Source organism: Capricornis sumatraensis, chromosome 7 (assembly GCF_032405125.1).
Source record: "Capricornis sumatraensis isolate serow.1 chromosome 7, serow.2, whole genome shotgun sequence".
Classification (NCBI taxonomy): Eukaryota; Metazoa; Chordata; class Mammalia; order Artiodactyla; family Bovidae; genus Capricornis; species Capricornis sumatraensis.
Window position 1 is genome coordinate 22,538,848 of NC_091075.1, and position 13,557 is coordinate 22,552,404.

The window sequence follows — 13,557 nt, forward strand, 5'->3', positions numbered from 1 at the left end:
TCTATATGTCATGCCAAAAAAATGAATTGTAACAAATTATAAAATATTTAAAATGAATAACTAAATCACTCTGTGTCAAAACTTGCCTGATGCTGCAAAAACAGTTTTTGAGAGAAATTAAATATACAGCAGAAATGAAGAAAGAAAGTTGAGAGGCTAAATGTTCAACTCAACAATTTCTGTTTTTTTCCTGTCTTTTCACATTATAGGAAAGAAAATTATATAGGGTAGAGCAAATATTTAATGAAATAGAAAACAAGGAGATACAGAAAAGATCTGTTAAAACAGCAGCTGGGTTTTCTTCACATAGAGCTGACAATATGGACAAACTTAATTCCCTGGTAGCTCAGTGGGTCAGGAGTCGGCCTGCGTGCAGGAGACCCAAGTTCAATCCCTGGGTTGGGAAGATCCCCTGGAGAAGGAAATGGCAACTCCAGTATTCTTACCTGGAGAATTTCATGGACAGAGGAGCCAGGGGGGCTACAGTCCACTGGGGAAGAGTCAAACACAACTTAGCGACTAAACCACCATTAAACGAAGGACCGTGAAAGAGAGAAGACATAAATAACAATATCCAAAATTAAAATGAAGACATTACAGACATAGGTTTATAGGTGATCATAAAGGTATTTTGGCAATACCTTTCTAAACATAGATGAATTGCCAGTCTTGTTTAAAATATAAACAATAATGTTAAATCAAGAACAGACAGACAACCCAAATAGATTTATCAGCAGTTCAGGAGAATACTTAGTTATGAAATGACAGTATCTCCCATGTTAATTAAAGAAGTCAATCTGTTTCTATAAGAATTCCAATAGGATTTTCATTGAACTTGGTAAGATAAGCCCAAAGTTTATATGGAATATTAAAGGGCCAGGGATAACCTAAAGAAGACTGATAAATTTAAACAAAGTTTTTTAAATCTGTAAACAAAAGATACCACAGAATAAGTTAAAAGATATGCCACTGATTGGAAGATCTTTGCATGAAGTGACAACAGGATTAACAGTTTATTCAAATCAACAGGAAGAAAATAACCCAGTGCGGGGGGAAATGGGCAAGCAGTATGAATGGGCAACTCATGAGAGAGGGTATTTACATTACTAGAAAACATGTGAAAATGTGCTGTATTTCTGCAGTGATCAGTGAAATCAAACGTAAGACACAGTGCAAGTTCATGGCTATCAGATTGGCCAGCATTTATTAAGTGTTTTTAAACACGTGGAAAGGAGACCTCTCGTACTAGTCGATGTGCTTGTGGGAGTACAAATTAGTGTAACCACCTTGAAAAGCGGTTAAGTAATTTCTAGTATGGTTGAAGGTGCTTATAACCCACTACTCTGAAGTTACCTTTCTAGATATACATTCTATAGAAACACTAATACCTGTCTTTTTATAATCAGGCATGGGCAAGTTGGAAACTGAACAAATGCCTGTCAATAGAAAACTGGGTAAATAAACTGTAGTATACTTATACAGTGGAATGCTATACCATAGGTAAAATCTGTGAATTAAAACTATATAACTCTACATGGATAAAATCTGAAAGTGCAGTGTTGGGTGAAAAAATGTTTGCAACATTGCATGTATTGTTGAAATAAATTTTAAAACACTCCAAGTAGCACCATAGATTTTTAGCGAATATAAACAGACATGTTTTTCACATTTTTGAAACATAAATAAGAACAATAAGCACTGGTTTCAGCCAGCGTTTCTCCTGGTGGTTAGGAGAAGTTACTTCTGAGAAGGAATAAAAATAAAGTTTTTATTTTTGATGAATAGGGAGAAAAAGAGACTTCAGTTATAAAGTTTCTGAAATAACAAAATGTTAACTCTAAAAAAATCCAGAGAATAGATATTTGTTATAATGGTCTTTACATTTTCTGTGCTTTTGTAGTATTTCATAATTAACAGAATTTGAATGCCCAGGAAAAAAATTAAATTAATGAAACCAAAACTTTATTATTTGTGAAGACCAGCAAAATTGATAAACCTTTAGCCAGAATGATCAGGAAAGAAAAGAGAAGACAAATCTTTAATGTCAGGAATGAGGCAAGTGACATCACTACTGATTTGGGAGATAATAGGAGAACAATAGAGCAATATTATGAAAAACTTTGCATCAGTTAATTTCAGAATTTGGGTGAAACTGGACAGATTTCTTGAAATACGTAAAATACCAAAGCTCACTGAAGAAGAAACAGGTATAAACAAATTAAATCTGCACTTAAAATATCTCTCTGTAAACACAGCTCTTGGCCTTGACTCCTGCTACTTTTATTCGGTGTTTACCAAAGGTTCTAGCCAGCACAGTAAGGCACTAAAGAGAAGGAGCGGCATCCAGGTTGCAAAGGGGGATGCGTGAGTGTCTATATTGAATTTTCAATAAAATGAACCTGAAAGCTATTAGAATAGGTGACTTTAGCAGGGTTGCAGGATACAGGCTCAGTATACAGTAAACAGTCATGTTTTTATGTATTAGGAACAAAAATTAGAAACTAAAAATAAATACATTATTTATAATGACTTCAAAAATGTGAAACACTTCAGAGTAAATCTGGAAAAAAAAATATGTGAAGATCCTGAACCCTGAAAACTATCACTTATAGCCCATAGATATAGAACTAAATAAATGGGAAAATATTTCATGTTTATGATTTGGATGACTCAATATTGTTATGATGTCAATTCTCTAACTGATCTGCAGGTTTAATGCAGTATCAATCAGATTTCAGTACACTTTTTTTTTGTAGAAATCAGCAAACCCATGTATGTAAATACTAAGGACCTAGAATTAGACTCAACAACTTTGTGGAGAGCAAGGTTAGAATACTAATTCTACCTGACTTACAGTCATTTTACACAACTACAGTAATGAAAAGAGTGTAGTAATGGTGTAAAACTAGAGAAAAGATCAGTGAAAACAAATCCACAGATAGACCTACATATATGTAGACAACTGATTTTTGAAGTAATAATCTTTTCAACAAATAGTTTGTGAACAGTTGATTATTCCCTATGGGGGGAAAAAACACACTTTAATCCATACCTTGCAGTATGTATTATAATTCTCTAAAGTGTACCTAAGACAAAATTTAAAACAGAAAACTAAACCAGTTTTGACCTTGGGTTAGTTAGGCAAGATTTCTTAGATATAACACTAAGTTCAGTTCAGTTGAGTCGCTCAGTCGTGTCCGACTCTTTGCCACCCCATGAACTGCAGCACGCCAGGCCTCCCTGTCCATCACCAACTCCTGGAGTCCACCCAAACCCATGTCCATTGAGTCGGTGATGCCATCCAACCATCTCACCCTCTGTTGTGCCCTTCCCCTCCTGCCTTGCCTTCAGTCTTTTCCAGCATCAGGGTCTTTTCAAATGAGTCAGTTCTTTGCATGAGTTGGCCACAGTGTTGAAGTTTCAGCTTCAGCATCAGTCCTTCCAATGAGTATTCAGGGTTGATTTCCTTCAGGATGGACTGGTTGGAGCTCCTTGCAGTCCAAGTACAATCTGTTTTGTTTAAATGTTAAGTTGAACTTCATCAAAATTAATTTTTGTTCTGTAAATGACACTCTTAGGAGAATGAAAATAAGCTACGTGCTGCAAGAAAACATTTGAAAATTGTATGCCTGATAAAGGGACTTGTATCTAGAACTTAAAGAATTCTCATAATTGAATAATAAGAAAACAAAACATCAGCCTCCCACCACAAAAACTGCAAAACATATAAATGGTTGCTTTGCCAAAGAAGGTATTCTGAAAACAGGAGATGATGCTCAACTTTACCAGTCATCAGGAGGATGTGTATCTGCAAATTGAAAACCAAACTGGAGCTTCCCCACCTGCTTGTTGGAATGCAAAATGGTAAAACTACTTTGGGAAACAGTTTGGCATTTTCTTAGAAAGTTAAACATATACCTACCGTATGATCTAGCCACGTCACTCTTAATTAGATATTTCCCCAATAGAAATGGAAGTCTTTGTTCATACAGAGACTTATTTATGGTGGCTTTATTTGTAATAGACAAAAATTGGAAACAAACCATATTTCTATCAATAGAAATAAATTGTGGTATATTCGTATGAGGAAATACCCATAAAAAGAAATGAATTATTGATACATGCTATGACATGGCTGACAGAAAAGGCAATGGCATCCCACTACAGTACTCTTGCCTGGAAAATCCCATGGACGGAGGATCCTGGTAGGCTGCAGTCCATGGGGTCGCTGAGAGTTGGGCACAACTCAGTGACTTCACTTTCACTTTTCATTTTCATGCAATGGAAAAGGAAATGGCAACCCACTCCAGTGTTCTTGCCTGGAGAATCCCAGGGACGGCAGAGCCTGGTGGGCTGCCGTCTATGGGATCGCACAGAGTCGGACACAACTGAAGTGACTTAGCAGCAGCAGCAGTAGCAGCAGCATGACATGGCTGAATTTTAAAAAATTATATGGAATAGAAAAAGGCAGATACATGTATTATACCGTTTATAATTTTAGAATATGCGGACACTAATGTGTACTAACACAGAACAGGTGATTGGTTGGAGGGATTACAATCACTTACAGGGATGGAAGGAACTTGGGATTGATAGTGACTATGATTATTATCTTGATAGTGTTAATGGTTTCATGAGTATGTGTGTGTGTGTATATATGTCAAAACTTATCAAACCGTACACTATAAATGTGTGCAGTTTATCCCATGTCAGTTTTGGTTCAGCAAAACTTCAAGGAAAAAAAATTTTTTTTCTGGAATCAGACTGTCTGCACCCAAATCCCAACTCTTATTCACAGTTGGAAGCAAATTGCTTAACTTATTTATGCCTTGGTTTCCTTATTTATAAAATAAGAAGCTAATAATAGTATCTTCCTTGTACTGAGGGCTGTTGTGGAGAACTGAATTAGGTAGTCCAGGTAAAATAGAGAGCAGCTAGAAAGTATTAATTAAATATTGGGGTTTATTGCCCCTATTGTATCAATAGTATTGTCGAACTAATTTGGCCACAGAGAGAAGCCCCTTCTTGAATATTTTTTGAGTATTCCAGCCTCTTGACTACTTCCAGTGATGAAGAGAGCACTTCTTCATGAGGTATCCCATTCCATTAATGCATGAGCAGTGGAAAAGTCAACCTAGTTCACATTATTCTATGAAAAGTAGTTCTTTTTCAGAGACTTCAGGAGAAAGGATTAGGAGAAAGAGTGAGTCAGTGTCCACAACATAATAACTCAATGTAGAACTTAACCATATATCCTGTCTGGGAATTTTTTGCCCTATAATTCTCCCACACATTTCTTTCTGTTCAGGTATTTTCCTTGTATTCTGCTCTCTCTGGAAATGGACACCCTCTGGGCAGCATGCAAAGTTGGGAGAAGTTTGAATTAGGTTATTTGGTAAAAGCTTAGTATGTGCTGATTATAGTTATTTTACTGGAAGAGAAAAAAAAACAACGAAGTTTGAACTTTGTGAGATTCTGCACACAATCTCAGTGCACATAGGACTGAGAGAGAGAACCAGACCCATTGCAATGGAATCCTAGCCTAGCCTCAGACCCTACACAACCCGGTAGCTGCAGAGATGTAAAGCTGTTAGAACCTGCAATTCGGGCCAAGGAGGATAAGTAACCATGCTCCTGCTTAGTTGCAGGGACCCAGTCCTGTGATTCTGTGCACCTTTAGATCACAGCAGTGATGGAAAACTTCCCAAAAGGGGAAAGATGTCTCAAACTGGGAGGATAGAAGCCTCCCAGGGAAGTCTTGGCTGTTTCAGTCTGACTTGTTTCCGCCTTCACCTGACCAGACTTCACTGCAAGCAGTCTCCAGAGTGCAAATCTGGAGCACAGCAAGCTAGGAGATGACAGTGCTGATGGTGCATGGAGGCATGGAGAGGAGTGCTTTGAAGGAAAAAAGTGAGGGGAAATTTCAAGTTTAATTAAAAGTATTATTCTGACTACATTGAGTAGATCTTATTTATTCAGTAAATCAGCATGTCCACAGTGCTGTGTGACATTTTGGATGGTCATTTTTTATTTGATGTCAAGACTTCTTAGCTGAATTGTAAAGAGCAGTGCCTTCAGGAGACCAGGGCCTTAGAAGGAGTTCCAGTGGCAATTAATGCCATCAGTATATATGCTAGTCATCTCTCACTGCTAAAGCTTACCAGCAGTCTTATAAATGCATGTTTGTATTTACATACTAAATCAAAGATGAATCCAGATGAAGGATTATAAATCCATCATCAACAGTGTCTCATGTGAGTCTGAGTCTTCTTTAAAAAAATTCACACCAAAGCCATATTTACGTTTTTCTAGAGGTCCACAACAAAGATAATCAATAGACCAGGTAGTTTAGAAGTGTGTATTTTGGGGTTCTGTGCCCTAATAGGAAATTACCAGTGAGTGAATATTGTTAAATAGTTTCAAATATGAGAAGTAATAACCAGCAGAATAATGTTGCAGTCCATTAGAGTTGTTGGATAGGGCTTTTAGCTGCATGCTTCTCAGATGATTTCCTTTGGGCATGCACTTCATCTCTGCTTAGAGCTACTGAGGACAGCAGCCACAGTTTCCTTGCACATCTCAGAACAAGATGACCATCCTTGGTGTCTGGTTGTTGAAATCAAGCCAACTCAGAACTAAGTTCTGAAGTCAGTCTGACTGGGAGGCTCTCTTATCTGGACTGCTTGGATTGCTTCCGCAAGAGACCTTCCCTCTGTGGTCACTCACTTTACATCTCTATCAAAGAGGACTGTGTTTCCCTTTAGAGGGGAGACTTTCTGTGGGTGTGATTTTTCTAACGAGGTCATACTACAATATCCACGCTATACAGATCCCTCTTATTTGTGATTCTGAAAATAAACATCTTTGTGGCAGTTCACTATTAAAAAAACTTTAAATAAGGTATTTTCTTGATAAATCCAGATCCGATTCTAGTCACCTTATATCTCCTTCTTCAGTTTCCCTTTCTCCTTAAAAGCTTAAAAAGCTTTTGCCTAAAAGCTTCACTGCATTGCCACTCAAACATGAACAAAGAAGGTGAAAGTAAAATAGAATTTTAGCCAATTGAATATGTTCATGAAAGGAAGAGAACGTTTATTAAACTTAGACAAAATACTCTTACATTTTGTTTATGGATAACTAAGAACTGGTCATGTTTTATTGACTCATAAATCAGAAAAGAAATTGTGAAAATAAAGTGAACATACTTGCAGTTACCAAATAGGTGAATCATGGGATGAAGTGTACAACAAGGGGAATATGGTCAATATCATTGTAATATCTTTGTGTGGTGACGGATGGTAACTAGATTAATCATGGTGACTATTTTGTAATGTACAGAAATACCAAATCACTATATTGTGTGCCAGGAACCAACATAGTGTGGTAGGTCATTCATATACTCATAGAAAAAGAGGTCGGATTTGTGGTTGCCAGAGGTGGAAAGTGAGAGGAAGAAGAATTAAATGAAGGCAGCAAAAGGTACAGACCTCCCGTTATAAGTAAGTACTAGAGATGTAACGTAAAGCATGATAAATATAGTTGATACTGCTATATGTTATATGTGAAAGTTGTTAAGAGAGTAGATCCTAGAGCTCCTCTGGTTGAGTGGTTAAGACTTCTCCTTCCATTGCAAGGCGAATGGGTTTGATCCCTGGTTGGGGGGCTAAGATCCCACATGCCTCATGGCCAAAGGGAACAAAACCATAAAATAGAAGCAATATTGTAATAAATTCAATAAAGACTGTAAAAATGGTCTGTATAAAAAAAATCTTAAAAAAAAGTAAATCCTGAGAAAAAATTATTTAATTTTGTATCTATATGATAATGATGGATGTTCACTAAACATATTGTGGCAATCATTTCATGATGTAAATTAAATCATTATGCTGTACACCTTAAACTTATACAGTGCTGTATGTCAGTTATATCTCAATAAAACTGTAAGAAAAACACGAATATAGAGTAATTGCTTTATGAACCATGGAAACATAATGCCTGGATGAAATACCCAAGGTAATGTAATTCAACTGAAACCCTACTGCACTTGAATGAAAAATCAGAAACTTTTTTCTCTTTAATTTTAAATCCTTATAATAAAGTAAAAGAATATCAATTCTCATATCATGTGGTAAAGCAAGATTTTATGTTGGCTGAGTGTATCATGTTTGTTTATTAATTTGAACAAATGTAACCTACAGGTGAAAATGCTTTTACAGGGATCCAGTGGGATTATCTGAAGGAGTGAAAAGCAGTTGTATTAAAGTTATATTAATTTAACATAAAGTTTACACATGAGTAGGGACAAAGGCCAGAGTAAGCCTTCTTTGGTTGATTAAAAGTGTAATATTTTGATAATGAAAGCACTAGATTTGTTTGAAAGAAATTAAAGAAATGATTATTCATGAGAAATATTTTTGGAGCGGGAAAGGAGAGGAGATTGCATGTTTACAGTGGGTGTATATTGTGGCTCAGTTGGTAAAGAATCTGCCTGCAGTGCGGGAAACCTGGGTTCAATCCCTGGGTTGGGAAGGTCCCCTGGAGAAGGGAAAAGCTACCCAATCCAGTGTTCTGGCCTGGAGAATTCCATGGACTGTATAGTCCATGGGGTCACAAAGAGTTGGACACGACTAAGCAGCTTTCACTCTCCTCTTTCACTTTCATCAACGGGCTTTTTAGTTCCTCTTCACTTTCTGCCATAAGGGTGGTGTCAAATGCATATCTGACGTTATTGATATTTCTCCCAGCAATCTTGATTCCAGCTTGTGCTTCTTCCAGCCCAGTGTTTCTCATGATGTACTCTGCATAGAAGTTAAATAAGCAGGGTGACAATATACAGCCTTGACGTACTCCTTTCCCTATTTAGAACCAGTCTGTTGTTCCATGTCCAGTTCTAAGTGTTGCTTCCTGACCTGCATATAGGTTTCTCAAGAGGCAGGTCAGGTGGTCTGGTATTCCCATCTCTTTCAGAATTTTCCACAGTTTTTTGTGATCCACACAGTCAAAGGCTTTGGCCTAGTCAATAAAGCAGAAATAGATGTTTTTCTGGAACTCTCTTGCTTTTTCCACGATCCAGCAGATGTTGGCAATTTGATCTCTGGTTCCTCTGCCTTTTCTAAAACCAGCTTGAACATCAGGAAGTTTACGGTTCACGTATTACTGAAGCCTGGCTTGGAGAATTTTGAGCATTACTTTACTAGCGTGTGAGATGAGTGCAATTGTGCGGTAGTTTGAGCATTCTTTGGCATTGCCTTTCTTTGGAATTGGAATGAAAACTGACCTTTTCCAGTCCTGTGGCCACTGCTGAGTTTTCCAAATTTGCTGGCATATTGAGTGCAGCACTTTCACAGCATCATCTTTCAGGATTTGAAATAGTTCAACTGGAATTTTATCACCTCCACTAGCTTTGTTCGTGGTGATGCTTTCTAAGGCCCACTTGACTTCACATTCCAGGATGTCTGGCTCTAGGTGAATGATCATACCATCGTGATTATCTTGGTCGTGAAGATCTTTTTTATACAGTTCTTCTGTGTATTCTTGCCACCTCTTCTTAATATCTTCTGCTTCTGTTAGGTCAGAAAATGAAGATCATGCCATCTGGTCCCATCACTTCATGGGAAATAGATGGGGAAACAGTGGAAACAGTGTCAGACTTTATTTTGGGGGGCTCCAAAACCACTGCAGATGGTGACTGCAGCCATGAAATTAAAAGACACTTATTCCTTGGAAGGAAAGTTATGACCAACCTAGATAGAATATTCAAAAGCAGAGACATTACTTTGCTAACAATGGTCCACCTAGTCAAGGCTATGGTTTTTCCAGTAGTCATGTATGGATGTTAGAGTTGGACTGTGAAGAAAGTTGAGTGCCGAAGAATTGCTGCTTTTGAACTGTGGTGTTGGAGAAGACTCTTGAGAGTCCCTTGGACTGCAAGGAGATCCAACCAGTCCATCCTAAAGGAGATCAGCCCTGGGTGTTCTTTGGAAGGAATGATGCTGAAGCTGAAACTCCAGTACTTTGGCCACCTCATGCAAAGAGTTGAGTCATTGAAAAAGACTTTGATGTTGGGAGGGATTGGGGGCAGAAGGAGAAGGGGACAACAGAGGATGAGATGGCTGGATGGCATCACCGATTCAATGGACATGAGTTTGAGTGAACTCCGGGAGTTGCTGATGGACGGGGAGGCCTGGCGTGCTGCGATTCATGGGGTCGCAAAGAGTCGGACACGACTGAGCGACTGAACTGAACTGAACTGAAGTAGCTTTCACTCACTCACTCATAAAGTAATTCATTTTCCTGGAGAATTTATCTTCGATGAGTAGAGGGTGCCCACATTCATCCCCTATAGAGAAATTAGGAGAAGGAAGTAACTGAAAATCCTCCCTTTATTTCTTACAAGGAAAATGTAGTGATGGTGACTCCTGGGAGTGAGGGTTTGGATTAGGTCACTTTACAATGTAGCTCTGTGCATTTTTTGTTGTTGTTACATTTTCTGTGTTATGTTTAAGAATCAATTTAATGTTGGTCTCTCTTTTGGCATATATTAATACTATTATAGAAAAATGTGAAAAAACTTCATTCCCAGACTTTCATAGTTATTGTCTCTGAGTGTTATGGTTTGTTTTCTTTGACAAAACAGGGCTTTAAATATTCTGAATATATTCTACTAACCAAGAAATTTATTTTAAGAGTAAAGAAATAAAAAGTTGTTAGAATTATTTTTTTAAATGTAATGATAAATGTTTTAGTTCGAATAGTTTGTTCATTTCTTTTCTGTAATGCTTTTTAGGTTGAATACTCAGGTGTGTGGTACATCGTTCCATTGGTACATTTGCCACTGACCTCAAATATCAGCCTGTTTCCTACCGAGGCTGAGCAGATTGAGAGAATTAGAACTTGATGATTAAATTTGAAATCTGAAAAATGTGTTATAAAATCAGGGTGGTGGTTATTCCTCAGGGAGAAGAGCTTATGATTGGGGAAGTACCTGGCATGTTCCATTTCTTGACTTGGGTGATGGTTACATAGATTTTATTCTAATATTTTGGAGCTTTCTGCATTCTTTTCTGTGAGTAATAGATCTCCCAATATAGTTTGACAAAAAAAAAAACAAAACTTAAAAATGTATTCATAATTAGGAAAAAATCTTATATCTCAGAAAAACTTTTATTTCAATCTTGTCTACCACAGATTATATCTATTCTAAGAATCTTGGCACAGTCATCAAAGTAGAAAAATTAATTTAAGTACTCTAGGAGACAGCTAAATAGTGTGTGTGCTTCTTTGCACATGTGCATGCACGTCTATGAACATGTGTGTTGGATTTTTATTCTAAAGACCCAGCCAAGGAAGCAACTGCAAAAAAATGTCTCTTCATATTCTCAGTAGTTCCCATGGGTTAATGAGAGAAAATATTTCTAAGAATGCTTTTTATCTTATTTGACTCTTAAGCCTATGGTTTGTTTATTTAAAAGAACAGGCAATAATAATAAAAAGGTAAAGAGGATTTACTTTTTTTAGGTTAGAGAACCATTGTGTGTTAACTTTGTTCTATAATTTTATGTTTTTTTTTTTAAAAAAAGCATCCTGAGTATCGTTTCCACATCTAAGTATTTGTTATAACAGAGACTCTGTTCTTGCCTTTCAGGTGTCGTTTTCACTGAATAAAGGAAGTAATGAAGAAGGTATGGTTTATGTTGGTTCTTAAGGAGCTAGATATGTAAATTTATTTGTTTACAGTAGTGGAGACCCAAAAAAATACAGTAGATTAAAAATGATATAAACTAAGTAAAGCACATTTTAACATAGTCATTAAAACTTTCAGATGAAATCAGTTATTTTCTAATTTCAGACAATAAGGAACACGTTTATTACTTTTAGTCTGGAAAGTAGTTTGTGCAGTGACTTTGTTGGTAAAGTACTAAGTTTCCAGCTAGTTCAGATAAATTTTTAAGACTTTCAATGTCTATATTGGTGAAATTTTATTGATTATCTGTCATTATTTTAATGAATGACTCATTTTATATTCTTAGTGTTTATTTATTTGGCTGCATCGGGTCTCAGTTGCAGCACGCGGGATTTTTGTTGTGGTGCGTGGGCCTCTGTCTAATTGCAGCGTGTGGGTTTGGTTGCCCTGCGGCATGTGGGATCTTAGTTCCCCTGGTCCCAACCAGGGATAGAACCTGTGTCCCTGGCACTGGAAGGCAAATACTTAACCACTGAACCACCAGGGAAATCCCCACTCATTTTAACTGAAGATGTTAAAATCAAAATTTAAAGTAGAATTAAAAATAGAATTTTAAAATTACCATTATTTAAAGCTATTGTGAGAAAGAAATAAAAATGTTCTATAGTAAAAATTTCAAAATATGTATGTATCATCTTTTAAAATATTGCAAGGCTTTTTGTCTTTTTGTTTTAATATAAAATATTAGAATACTCAACTTGCAAGTTTGGAGGAAAAAATGAGAACTGTTTACTGTGAGTCCAAGTTCTAAGATGTTTAGAAAGGAGCAAATCTATAGATAATGATTTCATGGGGAGGCAAGCTCTATTCCTTATAGAGGGAAGTAAGATTGTTTCTTTGCAATTCTATCCCATCTGGGCTATTTGACAGGCAGTCACATTTTACAGTGCAGGGTTTGCCTAGACCTTTCATGCCACAGCTAGGATACTTAACTTCAGTATTAATCAGTAAAGACTAAAGAACCCAGCAAGATGTATGAAATAAAGTGGGATCCTTTAGAATATCAGACCTAAGCCAAATGAGAGAAATTAGAACCAGAGTTTAAAGGTGAGTGACTTTAAGTATAGAAATGTGTCACCCTAAGTTCTGATTGTTTATATCTGTCTGAACACTTCTGGAAAATCTGAATTTAATTTGTCTTCTCCTCTCTTCCCTCCTCCCTCCCTCTTTACCCCTTCCCTAACACCCTGCTTCCCCATTTTAAATCCAGATCAAGTATGGCACTTCCTTGGCAAGTGATTAGAACATCTGAAGGCCTGCCATCAGGATTCCAGTCTCTAAGAACGCTGAGATTCAACCTCCCCCAAGTGCTAGAAACAGGCAGAATTTGCTAATTAACTTCCTGTTGAAACCTTTTTTTTTTCTTCAAGCTTTTTGCAATATGCAATGTGTAAATAAACACTGACATTTTTGAATTAGCTGCCTTTGAATATTTATTGATATGAAAAGATTTTGTTGAATTTCATAGCAGAAGTTTAGAGGCACTGAGTTTTTTTTAATTAGTTTATTTATTTTAATTGGAGGCTAATTACTTTACAGTGTTGTGGTGGTTTTGCCATACATCAACGTGAATCAGCCTTGGGTGTACAGGTGTCCCCCCTTCCTGAACCCCTCTCCCCCCTCCCTCCCCACCCCATCCCTCTGGGTTGTCCCAGTGCACCAGCTCTGAGTGCTCTGCTTCATGCATCAGACTTGCACTGGTCATCTGTTTTGCATATGGTAATATACATGTCTCAGTGCTGTTCTCTTATATCATCCCGCCTCTGTCTTCTCCCACATCGTCCAAACGTCTGTTCTTTACACCTGTGTCTCTT

At 37.1% G+C, this 13,557-nt stretch overlaps 1 protein-coding gene across 2 annotated transcripts in view; it reads left to right on the forward strand.

The window, feature by feature from the left end:
* Nucleotides 1-13,133, forward strand: part of PPA2 (inorganic pyrophosphatase 2) — a 98,691-nt gene extending 85,558 nt beyond the window's left edge. For both annotated transcript variants that reach the window (XM_068975178.1, XM_068975179.1), the window contains 2 exons: nucleotides 11,645-11,681; nucleotides 12,954-13,133. In XM_068975178.1, the coding sequence (XP_068831279.1) occupies nucleotides 11,645-11,681; nucleotides 12,954-12,982 (66 nt within the window). In that variant the 3' untranslated portion in view covers nucleotides 12,983-13,133. The remainder of the gene's footprint in view (nucleotides 1-11,644; nucleotides 11,682-12,953) is intronic.
* Nucleotides 13,134-13,557: the final 424 nt, after the last annotated feature.